The sequence below is a fragment of the Nothobranchius furzeri genome, chromosome 3 (genome assembly GCF_043380555.1).
Source record: "Nothobranchius furzeri strain GRZ-AD chromosome 3, NfurGRZ-RIMD1, whole genome shotgun sequence".
NCBI lineage: Eukaryota > Metazoa > Chordata > Actinopteri > Cyprinodontiformes > Nothobranchiidae > Nothobranchius > Nothobranchius furzeri.
Window position 1 is genome coordinate 58,073,327 of NC_091743.1, and position 18,425 is coordinate 58,091,751.

Here is an 18,425-nt window from a genome sequence, read left to right on the forward strand (position 1 = left end):
CTGATTTTGCAGATTTTGTTTGAATAAAAATGTTTACTCTGTGTTTCAAGTTCATCTGAGGCAAGGCTGTGCGGTGTGTCCTAAAGTGGGTGAGCTTTGTGCATGGTGGCGAAAGACCATCTCTGTTTACTTATTCTGTTTAACTGGCTGCATATCTGGAGTCATTTCCCGTACTTGCCTTGCCGTACCTGTGTAAAGGCGTGAATCACAGTTGCTGGTAAAGCAGGATTTAAAAAGAACTTCCAAAATAGACTTCTTTAGAGTGTTGTAAACTCTGACATAATAAGCTAAGAGCTGTCTCAGTAAAATCAAAAGTGAGAAGTGTTTGCTGTACAAACTGAGCACTCATCACCGACTCAATAAACAAAGTGAAAAGAACTCTGTGCCATGAAGACTCCAAATCAAAAGCAGAGTCCAGCCCTGTTAAAACAAAGGTCCTGTTCACAGAGGCTCAGTGTGCCAGCACTGCAAACATGCAGCCGGACGCTGCAAACCTCATAAAGCAGTTTGTGTTGCAGATTAAAAATCATGTTTTAAATGCACAAACAACTCAGAAGTATTTGAAAGTGTTTAGGTGGATAATTTCCTCCAAACACAGATTTTATGTTGATTCATTCATTAAAAGTATCTTCTGTTCGACAATTAGGGGATTGTGAGACTTGTTCACATATTTCAAAATAACACCCACTTATCCTGCATCTTAGAAATAACTGGACTACAGCATCAGCTGACCGTAAATGTTTTTGTTATGTCATCCTCTTATCTCATGTGCTAAATAACAACGTTAGCACTAATAATTGGTGCTTTTTAATGCCCTGTGAGACTTTTGGGAGACCGTTTCGTTGTTATTTTTTTGCCAAATGTCTTAGTGACGTTGAATGGAGGCATTCAAACTCGCAAATATTCTTTTTTTTTTCATGACTACCATGTTTGTACCTCAGAGCCTCCTGCACGTTGACCCCAGATCTGCTGGTCAGCAGTCAAGGGCAGCACACCCACGGTCCCTCCCCCTGGACCAGAGAGGGCTTTTTCTCTGCTCCTGCTAAAGCGGGCCAGTTCTCACTGGGAGTTCAGTAATGTCAGGACTTTTGGGAATCCAGATGCTGCTGCTGATGTGGGGCTGTGCCTGCTTTTGGAGCATCACAGCTGGAGCTCTGATTATCTCTGAGGACAATGATGTTTCAAAGGTAACTTCACACTCATTTCATATTCTAGTCAGTGCCTTCAGAATGACTAACTCAAGTTTATGTTACTTTACCCCCTGAATCATTAGTATTGCCTTTTTTCTGACATCTTGTCACCATGTTGACTTAAAGTCTGTGTATTTGTATTTCAGGGAATGGGGAACCAGGCCAATTCTCGCCAGGTATTGTTCTGCTACTGAAAAACAAGTTTTTTCATGTGAATTTTGTCATTATTAAAACCACAAATGTGTATTTAAACACACTTAAATGCCTAGAAATTAGAGATGACCATAAACAAACATTTTACATTAAACATTTTTTTTATTTTACAGAAGAAAAAATGATTTTCTAAATGTTCTGTTACAGAAAAGAAGTACAAGTGAGAGCACAGTAAGACTTATTTTTTTACTTTTCACCATTGATAATGATGAAGAAAATTTGAAAAATAAGGATTTGCCTCCTTTTGTATGTAGTTGTCATCATTAAACATATTTTTGATGATTTGCAGATTGATTTAACTTAATTCCTCCTAAAATAAACCAAATCTCTGTGCTGAACTTGTTTTAAATTTTAAGTAAAAGATTTGAAAGTGAAGAAAGACATGAAGAGAATCACTGGACACACTCAACCTCACCCTAACACTCCCAGGGTGGAACAGGGTGACATCATGTCCTTTAAACACTCTTTCCAAGCTACACCATGTTGTTTGGCACCTCTGAGGACACACAAGGTTCAGCTGGAAAATGCATACAAAAAGTACAATAATTTCTCTGTTCCAAGTAATAAATTTAAATGTGAGCTCACAATAGTTCTCATTAATCAGTAACGAGGATGCTGTCGATACGAGATGATGTATATACTTATGTTTGATTTCAGCAAACTATTGTTAAAACTTTTGTTTTAATGTTTTGAATTTCATTTGATGATTTTTATTATTATTATTTGCAGGTGGAAGTGCACAGTGTGATGGTTGAATGCACTGTCACATCCCGCTTCGCCCACACTGTCATGACCTCGACGGCTTTAAACAAAGCCAACTCATCCCAGGAAATCTTTTTTGAAGTGGAACTTCCCAAAACTGCATTTATCACAAACTTCAGCATGTTTGTATATTTGTTTTATTTTTCTGTCCATATTTTCTGTCAAAATGCCTAAAAATTATTTATGCCCGTTCGAGTCTTTAATGTTGCTTTCTTTCTTTGCACTTCTCAGGGAAATCGAAGGAAAAGTTTATGTCGGAGAGGTGAAGGAGAAAGAGAAAGCTAAAAAACAGTATGAGAAAGCCGTTTCAACAGGACAGACAGCTGGGCTGGTCAAGTGAGTCCGACCAAATGAAATTTATAAAGCCAAATGCTGTCAAAGCATCACAGTGTAGATATTTTAGATCAGAGATGCTTGCGTTTGGCTGCAGGGCTTCTGGAAGAAAGATGGAGAAGTTTTCTGTCCATGTCAACATTGCAGCTGAAAGTAATGTAACTTTCATCTTAACCTATGAGGAACTTCTCCAAAGGAAACTGGGTCATTATGAGATTTTGACCCGAGTAAAACCCAACACAGTCATCCAGCAGTTTCAGGTAAATCCACACACTTCCTGGTGAGTTCTGCCATCCTGAGTGAATGTGCAGTGTTACAAACAACCCTTTCTTGTGTTTGCTTGTGTGGAAACAGATTTTGACAAATATTTATGAGCCTCAAGGCCTTTCTTATGTGGATGCCAAAGCAACATTCCTCTCCAATGAGCTGCTCCCTCTGGTGGAGAAAACTGTCACAGACAAAAAGGTGCGTGGATCTTGGACCGACTTCCCCTGAATGATCTTGGTTGTTTACTGTTTGCAACATTTAAAAGCAGGTTTTGTTTAACCGCCCGCCAGGCACATATCAGTTTTTCACCAACTCCTGAGCAGCAGAGAAAATGTCCTGGCTGTGACGGAACACTGATCGAAGGAGATTTCATCATCGAGTATGATGTGAAGCGAGATAAGCGTCTTGGGGAGATCCAGGTATAAATATCATTTAAACATGTTCACTGTTTCTCCAGTCTGACTTCCTCTAAGGTATTCTAATTCATAATGTTATTTCCTTCAGATTGTTAATGGATACTTTGTGCATTTCTTTGCACCGCCTGACCTGCACAGAGTTCCTAAGAATGTGGTGTTTATAATCGACAGGAGTGGATCAATGTATGGCAACAAGATTAAACAGGTAAAAGATGAATCAATACATAGCACACTACAACTGTAGAAGTCGTAACATACATTTTTTTGACCTTTGGATGTTTTTCAGACTCGAGAGGCGATGCTTGCCATCCTGCAAGACCTCCACCAAGAGGATTACTTTGCAGTCATCCTATTTGACAACGTAGTGAATTGTTGGAAGGAGTCCCTTACAAAAGCAACAAAGGAAAATGTGGCTGAAGCCATGGAGTATGTCAAAGGCATCAGAGATGAGGGAAGTGAGTCCAACGGAAATCAAAAAAGTTATTACACGACAAACTCTCTGACTGAAAAATACGCCGGCTAAATAAAAGTTTTCTCTCTTGTTTCAAGCTACCAATATCAACAGTGCCATGCTAAGAGGTATAAACATGCTGGTTCAAGACAGACAAGATAACCACCTTCCTGAGAAAAGCATGGACATGATAATTTTACTGACTGATGGAATGCCAAACGACGGTAAGCTTGCAAAGTTTGGATGATAGATGGTATCTTTGTTTTCTTCATTTTTTTTACATTAAATCTTTGTATTTTCTATGCATGTGAAGGGGAGTCCAACATCCAGAAAATCCAGCAGAACGTACGTGAAGCCATGGGAGGAAATATGACACTTTTCTGTCTTGGCTTTGGAAACGATGTAGACTACAACTTCCTGGATGTGATGAGCAAAGAAAACAAAGGATTGGCTCGCAGAATCTTTGAGGCTTCAGATGCAGCTCTCCAGCTCCAGGTGAAGCCTTTGAATGCGTTTTGTACTTTTTAACACACTCAGGCTCAAAATAAGTTTTTATAAAAAGATGAACAACTAAGTCCTTCATGGGTACTTCTGAGTTAAAAAAATTCTCATGAAATACGTATGTGGAGCAACCAGGTAGGTAGGGTTTAACATTGCAAATCTGCAACACCTATCTCCAGAGGGTTAAAGGAATTCTTATTTGAACCAGCATCTCCAAATATGCATACAGATGTGTGTGTCTGTTTGTTACAGGGTTTCTATGATGAAGTGTCCAGCCCATTGCTCTTGGAGGTGGACCTGAAGTATCCGGACAATCAAGTGGACTCCCTTACCACTCGTCATTTCAACCAGCTGTTTAATGGCTCTGAGATTGTTGTGGCTGGTCGGCTGATGGACAATGACCTTGACAACTTCCTGGTGGAAGTATTTGGCCAGGGGGTGAGGAAAAGGAAACAACAGAGATGTAAAAACAGCTCAAAAGTTAAATATTCAGCTTTAACATACCCTCGCTTAATTTTTCTCTCTCTTGTAGTTTGAGGAGGATTTTAGTGTGGAGGGTCAGGCTACGGTCAGTGACTGGGACGTGTTGTACCCTGATGAGGAGTACATCTTTGGAGATTTTACCGAGCGTCTGTGGGCTTACCTCACCATCCAGCAGCTTCTAGAGAAAAGGTCACTAAACCAAATTTTACTGACTTGAGAGTTTCCATTTAACACTATTTTAAACCTTTGAGAGCAATGTTATAAGCGCCGTATAAGATAAAATATTACCGTTGACACTAATGAGTGGTCATTTATCAAAATGTGCCCACAACAGCATCTTACGCATGCCAAAATTGGCTATGGTAGTCCAGTGGTTAAGGCATCTGTGTAAACACTCTTACCACTAGACTACCAAGTCTACTACACGACAGCAGTCAGCCAAGCCACATATCTTCTGCAGGCCAAATGAGACAGGTTTAAGACTAGAGACTAGCAGGAGAGGAGCAGGACCTGATGACAAGATTAGTTTCCATTGATGCTTTACAAGATTTTCAAAGTAAAACTCTAAATTTGCAGTTGAAACAGGAAGTTGCATGATTGCAGCCAAAACATTTTTTTTCATGAGGAAACAATATCACACGGTAAAAAACTCCAAAAAGTGGATTTTCCATGATATGCCCCCTTGAAGTTAATCTGAAAAAAAAAGATAATAAATTAATAATACAATGGATTATACTGACACAAATTTCTTAAAACCATTGCAAAAATGTTGATCCTCTGTCATGTTTTGTGTTTCTGTTTTAACAAGCATACATTTCCTAATGGCAGTAAAAGTGGTGAGCCAGACGAAAAAGCCAACGCCACAGCAAAGGCCTTGGACATGTCTCTGCAGTACAACTTTGTCACCCCCCTCACCTCCATGGTGGTAACCAAACCTGAAACTGAGGACGCAACAGCAAGCCCACTCATTGCTGACAAACTAACAGAGGGTAAAACACAACAAAATAGTCTTGTAAGATAGTGGACAGGATATCTGCATTGGTTTCTGTAGACAAGCTTTTCTTTACAGGATATAGCTAATTTTTCACATTTTAGTATATTATTTCAATTGTTTTGACTCTTTTTTTTCTTGACAGAGCAAAGGCAACAGGCAGAAAAGGCTCAAATCATGGGTAGGAAGTTGTTTTATATTATAAAAAGAACCTGAGAGATGACGAGATGTGCAACAATCAATTATTACTTGTATTTTTGAAAATGTCTGTACCACATGCAGGCACATCATATCTGAGCCAGATGACACCGATGAGATCATATCTGAGCCAGTTGACACCGATGAGTTCTTCAGGTATTCCAACATATTTTGGTAAGTAGCTGGAAAACCAGCTGCATGTTTCTTGTTGTTTCAGCTCATCATAAACTCCAATAATGTCCTCTTTACTTTAATTATACTGTTGGAATCTTTCGTCGTCGTCATCGTCGTCGTTTTCCTCCGCTTATCCTGGTCCGGGTCGCGGGGGCAGCATCCCAACTAGGGAGCTCCAGACTGTCCTCTCCCCGGCCAACTCCACCAGCTCCTCCGGCAGGACCCCAAGGCGTTCCCAGACCAGATTGGACATGTGACCTCTCCAACATGTCCTGGGTCTACCCGGGGGCCTCCTGCCGGCAGGACATGCCCGAAACACCTCCCTGGGGAGGCGTCCAGGAGGCATTCTGACCAGATACCCAAACCACCTCAACTGGCTCCTTTTGATCTGGAGGAGCAGCGGTTCTACTCCAAGTCCCTCCTGAATGTCCTAGCTCCTCACCCTATCTCTAAGGCTGAGCCCGGCCACCCTACGGAGGAAACTCATTTCGGCCGCTTGTATCCGCGATCTCTTCCTTTCAGTCATTACCCAAAGCTCATGACCATAGGTGAGGATTGGGACGTAGACTGACCGGTAAACCGAGAGCCTGGCTTTCTGGCTCAGCTCCCTCTTCACCACGACAGATTGGATCAACGTCCGCATCACTGCAGATGCTGAACCAATCCGCCTGTCGATCTCCTGATCCCTCCTACCCTCACTCGTGAACAAGACCCCGAGATACTTAAACTCCTCCACTTGAGGTAGGACCTCTCCCCCGACCCAGAGTTGGCAAGCCACCCTTTTCCGGTCGAGAACCATGGTCTCAGATTTGGAGGTGCTGATCCTCATCCCAGCAGCTTCACACTCCGCCGCGAACCTACCCAGCAAGAGCTGAAGGTCAGAGCTGGATGAGGCTAGGATGACCACATCATCCACAAAAAGCAGAGACGAAATTCTCCTGCCACCAAACTCGACACACTCCACACCACGGCTGTGCCTAGAAATTCTGTCCATAAAGGATATGAACAGAACCGGTGACAAAGGACAGCCCTGGCGGAGTCCAACCCTCACCAGTAACAGGTCCGACTTACTACCGGCTATGCGGACCAAACTCACGCTCCTCTGGTAAAGGGACTGAATGGCCCTTAACAGAAAGCCACCCACCCTATACTCCTGGAGCGTCCCCCACAGGGTGCCCCTGGGGACACGGTCATAAGCCTTCTCCAAATCCACAAAACTCATGTGGATTGGTTGGGCAAACTCCCATGTCCGCTCCATCACCCTTGCAAGGGTATAGAGCTGGTCCACAGTTCCACGGCCAGGACGAAAACCACATTGCTCCTCCTCAATCTGAGATTCAACTATCGATCTGACCCTCCTCTCCAGTACCTTGGAGTAGACCTTTCCAGGGAGGCTGAGGAGTGTGATCCCCCTATAGTTGGAACACACCCTCAGGTCACCCTTCTTAAAGATGGGGACCACCACCCCGGTCTGCCACTCCACAGGAACTGCCCCCGATGACCTTGCAATGTTGCAGAGACATGACAACCATGACAGCCCTACAACATCCATAGCCTTGCGATACCCAGGACGAACCTCATCTGCCCCAGGGCTCCGCCGCTGTGTAGTTGTTTGACTACCTCAGCAACTTCTGCCCCTGAGATTGGACAGTCTATCCCCAGGTCCCCCGGCTCTGGTTCCTCCTCGGAATGCGCATAGGTGGGATTGAGGAGCTCCTCAAAGTATTCCTTCCACCGTCCGACTATAGCTCCAGTTTACGTCAGCAGCTCCCCATCCCCACTGTAAACAGTGTTAGCGAGTTACTGCCTTCCTCTCCTGAGGCGCCGGACAGTTTGCCAGAACCTCTTTGGAGCCGATCGATAGTCTTTCTCCATGGCCTCACCAAACTCCTCCCATGCCCGAGATTTTGCCTTGGCAACTGCCACTGCTGCCCTGGTACCAGGTGTATCGATGGGCATCCTTATGTTCGAACATGGTGTTCGTTATGGCCAAACTGCGGCTTGCACAGAAATCCAATAACGAAACACCACTCGAGTTCAGATCAGGTAGGCCGTTCCTCCCAATCACACCCCTCCAGGTCAAGCTGTCATTGCCCACGTGAGCATTGAAGTCCCCCAGCAGGACAATGGAGTCCCCTGATGGAGCACTATCTAGCACTTGTCCCAGGGACTCCAAAAAGGGTGGGTACTCTGAACTGATATTTGGCCCATAAGTACAAACAACAGTCAGGTCCCGTTCCCTGACCCGACGGCGCAGGGAAGCTACTCTCTCGTCCCCCGGGGTAAACTCCATCACACAGGCAGAGAGTCTTGGGGCTAAGAAAAAGCCAACCCCAGCCCTCCGCCTCTCACCTGGAGCAACTCCAGCAAACGAGGGTGTCCAACCCCTCTCAAGGACTTGGGTTCCAGAGCCAATGCTATGTGTCGAGGTGAGTCCGACTATATCTAGCCGGTACCGCTCAACCTCTGCCACAAGCTCCTGCTCCTTCCCCGCCAGCGAGGTGACGTTCCATGTCCCCAAAACCAGTTTTCTTGTCCGGGGATCTGACCGACAATGCTCCCGCCTTGGTCTGCCACCCAATCCACATTGCGCCGGACCCTTCATGTTCCTCCTGCGGGTGGTGGGTCCATAGTTGGATGAGCCCATGTATCCGGTTCGGGCTGGGTCCAGCCGGGCCCCATGGGCGAAAGCCCTGCCACCAGACGCACACTCACGGGCCCCAACCCCAGGCCTGGCTCCAGGGTGGGACCTCGGTAACCCTCCGGGCCGGGTACTCCGACTCTTTGTTTTAACGTCCATGAAAGATCCTGTGAACCGTTCTTTGGCTCACCCTTCACCTAAGACCAATTTGTCATGGGAGACCCTACCAGGGGCACAAAGTGCCCCAGACAACATTGCTCCTAGGATCATTAGGGCACGCAAACTCCACCACGATAAGGTGACGGTTCAAGGAGAAGAGTTGGAATCTTTACTTTACATATCTCAAAATCTCATTTCCTGAGTGTTGCAGTTGAAAGGGTGCTGGCACGTTGTGGGTGTCAGTACCTTTTGTTAATTCCCATCTATTGATGCATTTTTGTGTCTCCTGCAGTGGATGGGGATCCTCATTTCATGATAGAGCTTCCTAACAGGAACGACGCTCTGTGCTTCAACATCAACGACACACCAGGAACCATTTTTAATTTAGTCAGAGACTCAATATCAGGTCAGCTACTGATACATGCGACCACTGATAAATACTGTATAAATAAATATTGGATATTAATATTCTTCAGTGACCAGATCCCACCATGTTCCCTCAGGTATTTTGGTCAATGGCCAGATCATTGGAGACAAGAAGATTCCTCCTGATGGGAAAATTAATACCTATTTTTGGAAATTTGGCATCATTCATCAGATTTTTGGGGTGAAGCTGGAGATAACCACTCAGGAAATTTTAGTCCTCCAAGATGGCAAACAGGTCAAGCTGCTGTGGACAGATATGGCTTCCCTTAAAGGAGACAAGTATGTGAAGAAATCATTTTTGGTTTGTCTTTATTTTTCAGATCATGGTTCTGTACTGACAATACTTAGTTTTTGACAAAATAAAGAGAAAGAATATTTAACCTTCAGCAGCAATGGAAGGACTCAAACAATCCAGAGATTTTCTAATTAAAATATACAAGTAAAACATTTAATATGGAGGAGGAGGTAAATCCAAAAGGGAGGTCTAAATGACAAAAAAAAAAAGTATGGGAAGTCTATGGCTGGAACTCTAGACAGAAAAGCTGATGACAATAAGGGGAGGATATGTACACACAAGTATTAGAGTGTAATGATTACACGTGGAAGACAAACAGGAAGGGACCTAAAAAAAGACAAACCATCCCAGCCCATGCATAGGTGGGCCCCATATGGATAAAATGGGCAAATCTTACAGGAACCAACAGGGTTTGCCCATGTTTTTTTATGACGGCCCCACAGAGGTTTACCCACATAGTTTTTAATGGGTCCTATATGGGTTTACAGACGGGCTAAGATGGTTTGACTCATACATGGACCTTTTGAAATCTATGTGGTCAAATCACTGTAGGGCCAAGTTTGAAACCACAGACAAACCCTGTTGGCACTCATACAGTTTACCCATATATATATATCTCCATATGGGGCACAACCATGCACTGGCAGGGGTGCACAGAAAAAACAACCAGCAAATACACAAAACCTAAACTAAGATGAAAATGCCAGGTTTCCAAACAAACAACCAAGCAAAGAACTCCCCTCAATTTTATTACAACATATTTCTCTTCAAAAGAAAATGTTACACAAATCTATGTAAAAAGTTCATTACAATCCTTTGCTTACTTTTCTTTGCAGTGTGGATCTTCTGGTGACCAAAGATGGAAAGTTAACTGTAACACTGAAGGATTCAGTGAAGTTTATCATCTTGCTACACAAAGTTTGGAAGAAGCACCCATATCACAGGGACTACCTGGGTATCTACACAGTGGACACCCATCTTCTGTCCCCTTCTGTTCACGGCCTGCTAGGTACAGCATGACATAGAAACCATTACAGTAGGGTTTACATTTACCCACGAGCATTACAATTTTAAAATGTATTAAAGTCAACTTTAGTCATAAACTGTGTTGATCTTTAACAAAACAATGCTTGGTCCGCATTGCCGGCAGTAAGTCGGGCTCATTCCCAGTGAGAGTTGGAATCCGCCAAGGCTGCCCTTTGTCACCGATTCTGTTCATAACCTTTATGGACAGGATTTCTAGGCACAGCCAAGGTGTGGAGGGTATCCGTTTTGGTTGTCTGAGGATCAGGTTTCTGCTTTTTGCAGCTGATGTGGTCCTGTTGGCTTCATCAGAACGTGGAGCGGTTTGTAGACGAGTGTGAAGCAGCTGGGATGAGAATCAGCTACTCTAAATCTGAGACCATGGTCTTGATTCGGAAAAGGGTAGAATGCCTTCTCTGGGTCAGGGATGAGGTCATGCCCCAAGTGGAGGAGTTTAGATATCTCTGGGTCTTTTTCACGAGTGAGGGAAAACTGGAGCGTGAGCTCGATAGGTGGATTGGTGCTGCATCTGCAGTGATGTGGGCATTGTACCGGTCTGTCATGGTGGAGAGAGCTGAGTCAGAAGGCGAAGCTCTCAATTTACTGGTCGATCTACGTTCCTACCCTCACCTATGATCATGAGCTTTGGGTAGTGACCAAAAGAACGAGATCGCGGATACAAGTGGCCGAAATGAGTTTTCTCCCAAGAGTGGCTGGGCTCTCCCTTAGAGATAGGGTGAGAACCTCGGTCAATCGGGAGGGGCTCGGAGTAGACCCGCTGCTCCTCCACATTGAGAGGAGCCAGTTGAGGTGGCTCCGGCATCTGGTCAGGATGCCTCCTGGACGCCTCCCTGGTGAGGTTTTCCGGGCACGTCCAACCGGGAGGAGACCTAAAGGTAGACCCAGGACACTGTGGAGGGACTATGTCTCTCACCTGGCCAGGGAACGCCTTGGGATTCTCCCGGAGGAGCTGACCCAAGTGACTGGGGAGAGGGAAATCTGGGCATGTCGCCTGAAGCTTGGTTTATGCTTGACGCATTTACTTTCCGCTTGGTGATGCAGCTCGCGGATGGAACGTGCTTCACAACTTGCAGCGTTTATGGTTCATGCGGCTTGTTTCTGCGATGAGCCAATATTCTCCCAAACTGTAGGTGGCAGCATAGAGCTCTACGGCATGCATCCAACACTACACCATAGAAGTAAAAATTACTGTTGTTTACAACATGGCATTCCAGCATATTTTAACGGCGTCCTCGTCTTTTCTGACAGTGCGAGCTATTTCTCTCCAAGAGTTATTAACAACATGTTGATCACGGTGATCTTTGAGAGCTGAATCATTCAAATGTCTGTATTTACGAACCTCTGCCATAACTAGTTCTTGCCAGTCCGCCATGTTTTTCCGTGTTCGACCGTCCGCGTGGTTAGAAAATTTCCCAGGTGCGCGATGTGGAAAGTTCGGGTCGTGCGGAGGCCAGGTGGAGGAGCGTGGTCATTAAAATTATGCAATTTTGCCGCACGGAGCCGTGCGAACCTCGCGGATGCGTCAAGCATAAACTAACCTTTAGGCTACTGCCCCCCGCGACCTGACTCCGGATAAGCGGATGAAAATGGATGGATGGATAGAAAACTAGAACAAAATGTCTCCCAAACTTAAACAGTAACACACAGATAAAATCATTTTGTTTTCATTACAAACTTAAAGGACCTATCGGAATTGTCTTTGTTAAACAAAATGTTGATTAGCTGTGACAGCAAATTTCACTTTGACTTCAAAAATAAATCAGATGTAGATGTACTATTAGTGTGTGACTATACTAATGATCTCTCACACACACACACACACACACACACACACACACACACACACACACACACACACACACACACACACACACACACACACACACACACACACCTAGCCTTTGTTGTGAGGACAGTCATTGACTTCCATTCATTTTAGTGACTGGATTGTAGCCAACCCAAACCCTAACTTTAACCATAACCAAACTATTATTTACCTTAACTAAGACTTACTTCACACTATAGCTCTAAAACTATCGAGTAGAGCTCTAACATTGTGGCAAAGTGAGTACCAGCAAAATGTCCTCACTTTGGCACTAATGTCCTCCATTTGTAGGTAAAAAGCTTAGTCCTCACATTGATGTATAGACAAGTATACACACACAGACACACGTCTCTGTATCCTTGTTAGGACCCTCCCATGACTCCAATTCATTTTTGGGACTCCACTATGCCTATCCCATACCCGAACCATAACCAACGCTGTTCCATTCCTAAAAGTATTCTAAACAAAAAGTTAATTAAAATGTACCTCCAAAACCACGTTTAACAGGATTTTGTCATCGTGTGGACCAGCCAGATGTGGAAATGTCCACACACTACAGGTTAAAAGTTAAAATTTGTCCACTTCAGCATATAAAGTCAAGCGCACGCGCGCACAAACACGGGACGTTAGCTAAAGCAAACATGTGTGGTCACCATAGATTCTGATGCTATGTAAGTGTGCCCTGGGGCAGCTGTGGCTACAATATGGTTTATCACCACCAGGTGAATAACTAGTTGTGTTGTAAAGTGCCTTTGTGGTGTGTAGAACCCTAAAAGGTGCTATATAATGTAGGCCATTTACCATTTGCTTACTTTCAACCATCCTCCAGGTCAGTTTTATCATGGGATTGATTTTGAAGTGACAAACCTGCATCCCGGAGAGGATCCAGAGAAACCAGACGCAACCATGTTTGTTAAAGGACAAGAGATAAACGTAACCAGGTACAGAAACGGCCTCAGACATGCGTTTGTTCTCATTGTGAAGACGTTCCAACAGAAAGCGTGAGTGGCTGCTGCTTCTTCATGTTCTCAGTCTGATTGTAATTATCTGAATCCACAGAGGCTGGCAGAGAGACTTCAGGAGGAACTGGAAGGGGGAGAATGTTCCCTGCTGGTTTGTCCACAATAATGGATTAGGCCTCATAGATGGAGTTGAAGCAGACTATATTGTGTCTGATCTTTTTACAGCTGTTTAAAAGTTATACATGTTTGCCACTGAAATGACCAAAATCAAATCTGTACTTAAATCACAAATACTCACGAATGCACCCCTGATATTCCTCCACCCACAGGAGAGTGGGCTTTAGTCACAGTATTTGACAATCAGAAAACCATTTAAGAAAGAGCAATGTCTGATGTGTTGCAATATTGGGGTTACAGTTCACGAAACCTGTTTGTTTTGCTTTAATTTGTTTCTCATGTGTCTGTTGTATTTTACAGTTAACTATAAACTGACACTGGCAACTTTTCTAATTCTGGTTAGCAATAAACTAGCTGAGAGGATTTCCAATGAAAATTGTTTCAGAGCAAATAAAGAAAAGTAACTCCAAAGTTACATGATGTGTAATGGGTATAACCTGAAGACCCAGAAGTTCAGCCAGAACACAGCAGTAAAATGTTTTTATTTTGTTTATTTTTTTATTTATTTAAAATGTTGGAGAATGAGGGAATCACAGAAGATTCTGCTGATAGGAAAACTGGGGATGGATCAGCATGTGCTGCAATGACAGGAAGAGGGGGCGGGACTGTTTCGGTGCCAGCTATGGGAGCTCCTCTTTGGTCTGTGGATTCAACTCTCTCCTCAAAACAACAGACAACTAGTAGTGCAGCCCACAGAAGTTCAAGTATCCAAAAATCCAATAGAGTGAGGTACAGGCAAGGTCATACACAACCAGTGTATCAGCAGGGATCAGTAATCAAAGTTCAGAACCAGGGTCGGGGTTCTGATTAGTGATGTTACCTGTGACACGAAGGATTCGAAGCTTGTATCACCAAAACGAACCACCGCAGAGCAAAGCACTGTGTCGGAGCTTGATTTGTTTACTGAAAGTCACGTGACCAATGAGCAACGATGCTTCGAGTCACCCTTCCACCCACGTGACCGCTTCACACGTTGTTTCAAACATTTAAAGCAGCGCAAACCGAGAGGCGCAGGTTTATGGCAAGCCAAATGGGCATTTATTCTGGTATCAGGATATCAGCCAGAATTGTCATGAACATGTAAGCCATTTCTGTCCACTGGTTAACTAGTTAGCCATGTTTGTGTCAACTAGTTAAATAGCGACAGCCTAAATGTCAACTAGTTAACTAGTAAGGCCTAAATTCTCTCTAGTTAACTAGTTAAAATGTTTCATATCTTACTAGTTAACTAGTATTGCTCAGTGTTCACTAGTTAACTAGTGGGCACATTTTCACCCTCGATACATATATATATATATATATATATATATATATATATATATATATATATATATATATATATATATATATATATAGATAGATAGATAGATAGATAGATAGATGATAGATAGACAGGTGTGTGTGTGTGTGTGTGTGTGTGTGTGTGTGTGTGTGTGTGTGTGTGTGTGTGTGTGTGTGAGCGTAAAATGTAAACCAATATGAACTTTATCACTGCAAACCAAACTTTATTACACTAACAGAATAATTATTTCTGTAGTGACAAATGTCAGTCACTTCAAAATATTTTCTGGAAAATTTAAACACCTGGGGCCTCATTTATCAAACTTGCTTATGCACAAAACGGGGTCGGAAAACTGTGTAAGCAACTTTCCATGCAAACTTTGGGATTTATCAAAGAAAACTTAGCGGAAAATGTGCACAACTTTGAGTTGACAAAGGACCTTGCTTACGCACATTTTGGACATGGAGAGCACCTGCAGTGCTGCTGCTGGGAAGGATAAAATTATGAAATCCTGCAGCATTATCACTTGTACCGCTTCGTGTTCACACAGAACAAGACCCCCCACACGCACACACACACAGCCTGATGCGCAGAATACGGAATACAGAATATCAGCAGGGGGACAGTGGCAGTGTGTGCCCTGTCATTGTGACCCGATTGATTATGCACCCTGGCTACTTGTACAGTGGAGATCTCTGTTTGGCTGATTGGTTAGTGCGTGTGACTTTCACCTCAGAGTCTGGGGATCAAATCCCAATCAGACAATTTTTTTTTATATCCGGCACAGATGTCTCTGAAGAATTCACAACATTGACGGCTTCAGCAACACTGTGTCACTCTGTGGATTTTCTCTTATTTGTTTTGCAAAAGCACTTCCTTTCATTTCTCCACCTCACCCACAAGTACCTCAATTTCTGCTTCTGTGAAATTGTGCTTCCTTGATCTGCCTTGATCTACGGTCGCCATGTCATTGGCTTATGTGTAGGCATGAGATCCACAAGGCACTTTGCTTTGACTATTTATGGAAGTAAGTGGGCGTGGTGAGAGTGGGATGTGACTAAAATGCAGCTGAGAAACATTCTTGTTAGTCTTTATGAAGTGGAGACTGTGTGCAGCTGTGCATACTCCATGTTTGATAGATCACAAACCTACTTGGCGTAAATAAATATTTTTTGCTGGGCTTAAAGAACAAGTCACCCCCTACAAGGAACTTACTTCACTCCCTCTTCATGTTTAAAAAATGCAACAAATGCTGTTGCCTAGCAGACCGAGATGGCGGAGCTGCTAACAAATACACACACACACACAGGCTCACAATGGCATTGTGACATCGTAATGTACCAGTTTACATCATAGCATACTTCTTAGCCAATAGCTGTGGCAGATTTAAATTCAAATGCAGTGCAGAGTTTTTACCTGACAACGGCGCAACACTGACAGTTTTAGGCAGAATATTTACATTTTAACTAAGAAGCACTAAAGCGCTAAATCATTCACTACACGTGTCTGCAGCCCAATTAGACACACATTTATATAGTTTATCAGCAAAAAAAAGTTGATTTGGGGGTGACTTGCTCTTTAAGTACGGTTTTAGTAAGGATAATGTTTGATAAATGAGACCCCAGTTTATTTCACTTTTTAAAAATAATAATTTGCTGTTCTAAATGCAAAGTAGAAAAACAAGTTTCATCAGGCTTATTATTAAAAGCTGATATATTACTGCATAAGACAGAGATGAAAAAAAAAACACCAACTTCAGAGGTGATCAAAGTCATTTAAAAAACAGTTGTGTGTTTTTTTTCTACCTTTTAAAAACCAACTCATGGTGCTTTTTGAGAATGAGACTCTTGGCCTGTTTTCACATGCATACCAAATGCAGACCGTGAGTAATTCTGAGACGTACCGGAGAAGAAGGGGGAAATGTTTTGTAAAATAAAATTACAACAAAGTAACATTGGATATAACTTCTGTTTTATTTCTTATTTTTTGCATAATGTTCAGTGAAGTCAGTTTTATTATCATTCTCTTGCAGATTAAACAATTTCCTCTGTAGACCAAAGCCTTTACTAGATTTTTTGTGCTCTTATTACATTTCCTGAGCACTTTACCAGCTGTTTGAGTGCCTTTGCATGTTGGGTTCATTTTCTGAGTGGTTTCTCCCTTGCATTACCTCCATAATCTGTTGTGAGTGTGTGTCTGTGTGTGTGTGTGTGCTTTGGTAGATCCAAGACAGGTTTGCTGACCCCAGTTGTATCGGAAGTTCAGGAGTTGAGAAGGATTTTGTGACGAGGAGAAGTGTTTGCTTGTGTGCATCTGTCTCTTTGTGTTCTGGTGTTTTTGTAAGCTTTGCTGATTCACACCAGATGTGGAAGAAGAAGAAGAAAATATCATTTCTATAGCGCCTGTCAAGATAAAAATCACGAGGTGCTTCACAAAAACAAAAAATGTAAAAATATAAAAAAGAATTTAGAAAATGGTCAAAACTTTGTTTAAAATGAGCAAAAAAATAGACAATTGTGATTTTAAAAAGTTAAGAAAGAGAGAGAGTGAATCGGAAAGAGGGAAATCAGTGGGTCCTGAGAAAGGTGGAATAGGTGGGGAGAGAGGAATAAAGAGAGACTGGTGAAGAAGGTCATACAAAAACCACTTTGAACAAGTGAGTTTTCAGCTGCTTTTTAAAGGAGTCCACTGAGTCCACTGATCTCAGGCTCAGGGGGAGAGAGTTCCAGAGTCTTTTCAGACACGTGAAAAGAGAGTTACAGCAGTCTAAGCGTGAGGAGATGAAGGTGTGGATAACAGTCTCAAGTTCAGAGCGGGACAGAATGGGACTCAGCTTAGCAATGTTCCTGAGTTGGAAGGAGGAAGAGCAAACAAGAGAACTGACATGAGAATCCAGGGTGAGAGCTGGGTCAAAGGTCACACCAAGATTCCTGACGAAAGGTTTGGTGTGAGAAGCAAGCTGACCAAGAGAGTCTCTGACTTTGGGAACCAGATTGTCTGGGGCACAGATGAGGATCTCAGTCTTATCTTCATTCAGCTGTAGAAAGCTCCCAGCCATTCAGGTTTTGATAGAGTCTAAGCAGGTGTGTAACAGCTGCAGCTTAGACATCTCATGGGGCTTAAAGGAGATGTACAGTTGGATGTCATCTGCATAAAGATGGTAGGAGATTCCTTTGAAGGAGCTCAGGATGTGCTGAAGAGGAAGCAGATAGAGGAAGAAGAGCAGAGGCCCCAGCACAGAACCTTGTGGGACACCATGGATAAAGGAGGTGGTGGAGGGCCTAAACTTGGAGACGGCCATAGAAAAGGAGTGCTCAGAAAGATAAGAGGAGAACCACTCCAGAGCAGTTCCTGATAGGCCTACCCAGTCTCTCAGCCTCTCCAGTAGCAGGTGATGGTCAACAGTGTCAAAGGCTGCTGTCAGGTCCAGCAGGAGCAGAACAGAACAGTCCCCTGCATCACTGTGAGTCAGAAGGTCATTAGAGACCCTAAGAAGAGCAGTTTCAGTAGAATGAGCTCTACGAAAGCCTGACTGTTAGCAGTCACAGATGTTATGTTCATGTGAGTTGTTTAGCCACAACCTTTTCCAAGATCTTGGAGATGAACGGAAGTTTAGAGATGGGTCTGAAGCTGCT

General features: G+C 43.4%; 1 protein-coding gene across 1 annotated transcript; it reads left to right on the forward strand.

The window, feature by feature from the left end:
* The first annotated feature begins 1,022 nt into the window (after nt 1–1,022).
* LOC107385423 (inter-alpha-trypsin inhibitor heavy chain H3) lies at nt 1,023–13,923 on the forward strand. The gene is made up of 22 exons (XM_015959274.3): nt 1,023–1,187; nt 1,337–1,366; nt 1,551–1,574; nt 2,133–2,287; nt 2,397–2,501; nt 2,596–2,758; nt 2,853–2,963; nt 3,056–3,184; nt 3,270–3,386; nt 3,468–3,636; nt 3,731–3,856; nt 3,946–4,127; nt 4,386–4,571; nt 4,666–4,805; nt 5,445–5,605; nt 5,753–5,788; nt 5,890–5,979; nt 9,072–9,185; nt 9,283–9,484; nt 10,337–10,509; nt 13,199–13,310; nt 13,429–13,923. Exons 1-22 carry the CDS (start codon nt 1,077–1,079, stop codon nt 13,562–13,564), a joined length of 2,772 nt encoding a protein of 923 aa, XP_015814760.3. The 5' UTR covers nt 1,023–1,076; the 3' UTR covers nt 13,565–13,923.
* Nucleotides 13,924–18,425: the final 4,502 nt, after the last annotated feature.

Bases quoted from the DNA above. Each gene is read 5' to 3' on its own strand.
- LOC107385423 (XM_015959274.3), top strand. From the start codon at position 1,077: ATGTCAGGACTTTTGGGAATCCAGATGCTGCTGCTGATGTGGGGCTGT. The intron at 1,367-1,550 runs GTATTGTTCTGC...GTTCTGTTACAG, and splicing joins ACCAGGCCAATTCTCGCCAG to AAAAGAAGTACAAGTGAGAG. The intron at 4,572-4,665 runs GTGAGGAAAAGG...TCTCTCTTGTAG, and splicing joins TGGAAGTATTTGGCCAGGGG to TTTGAGGAGGATTTTAGTGT.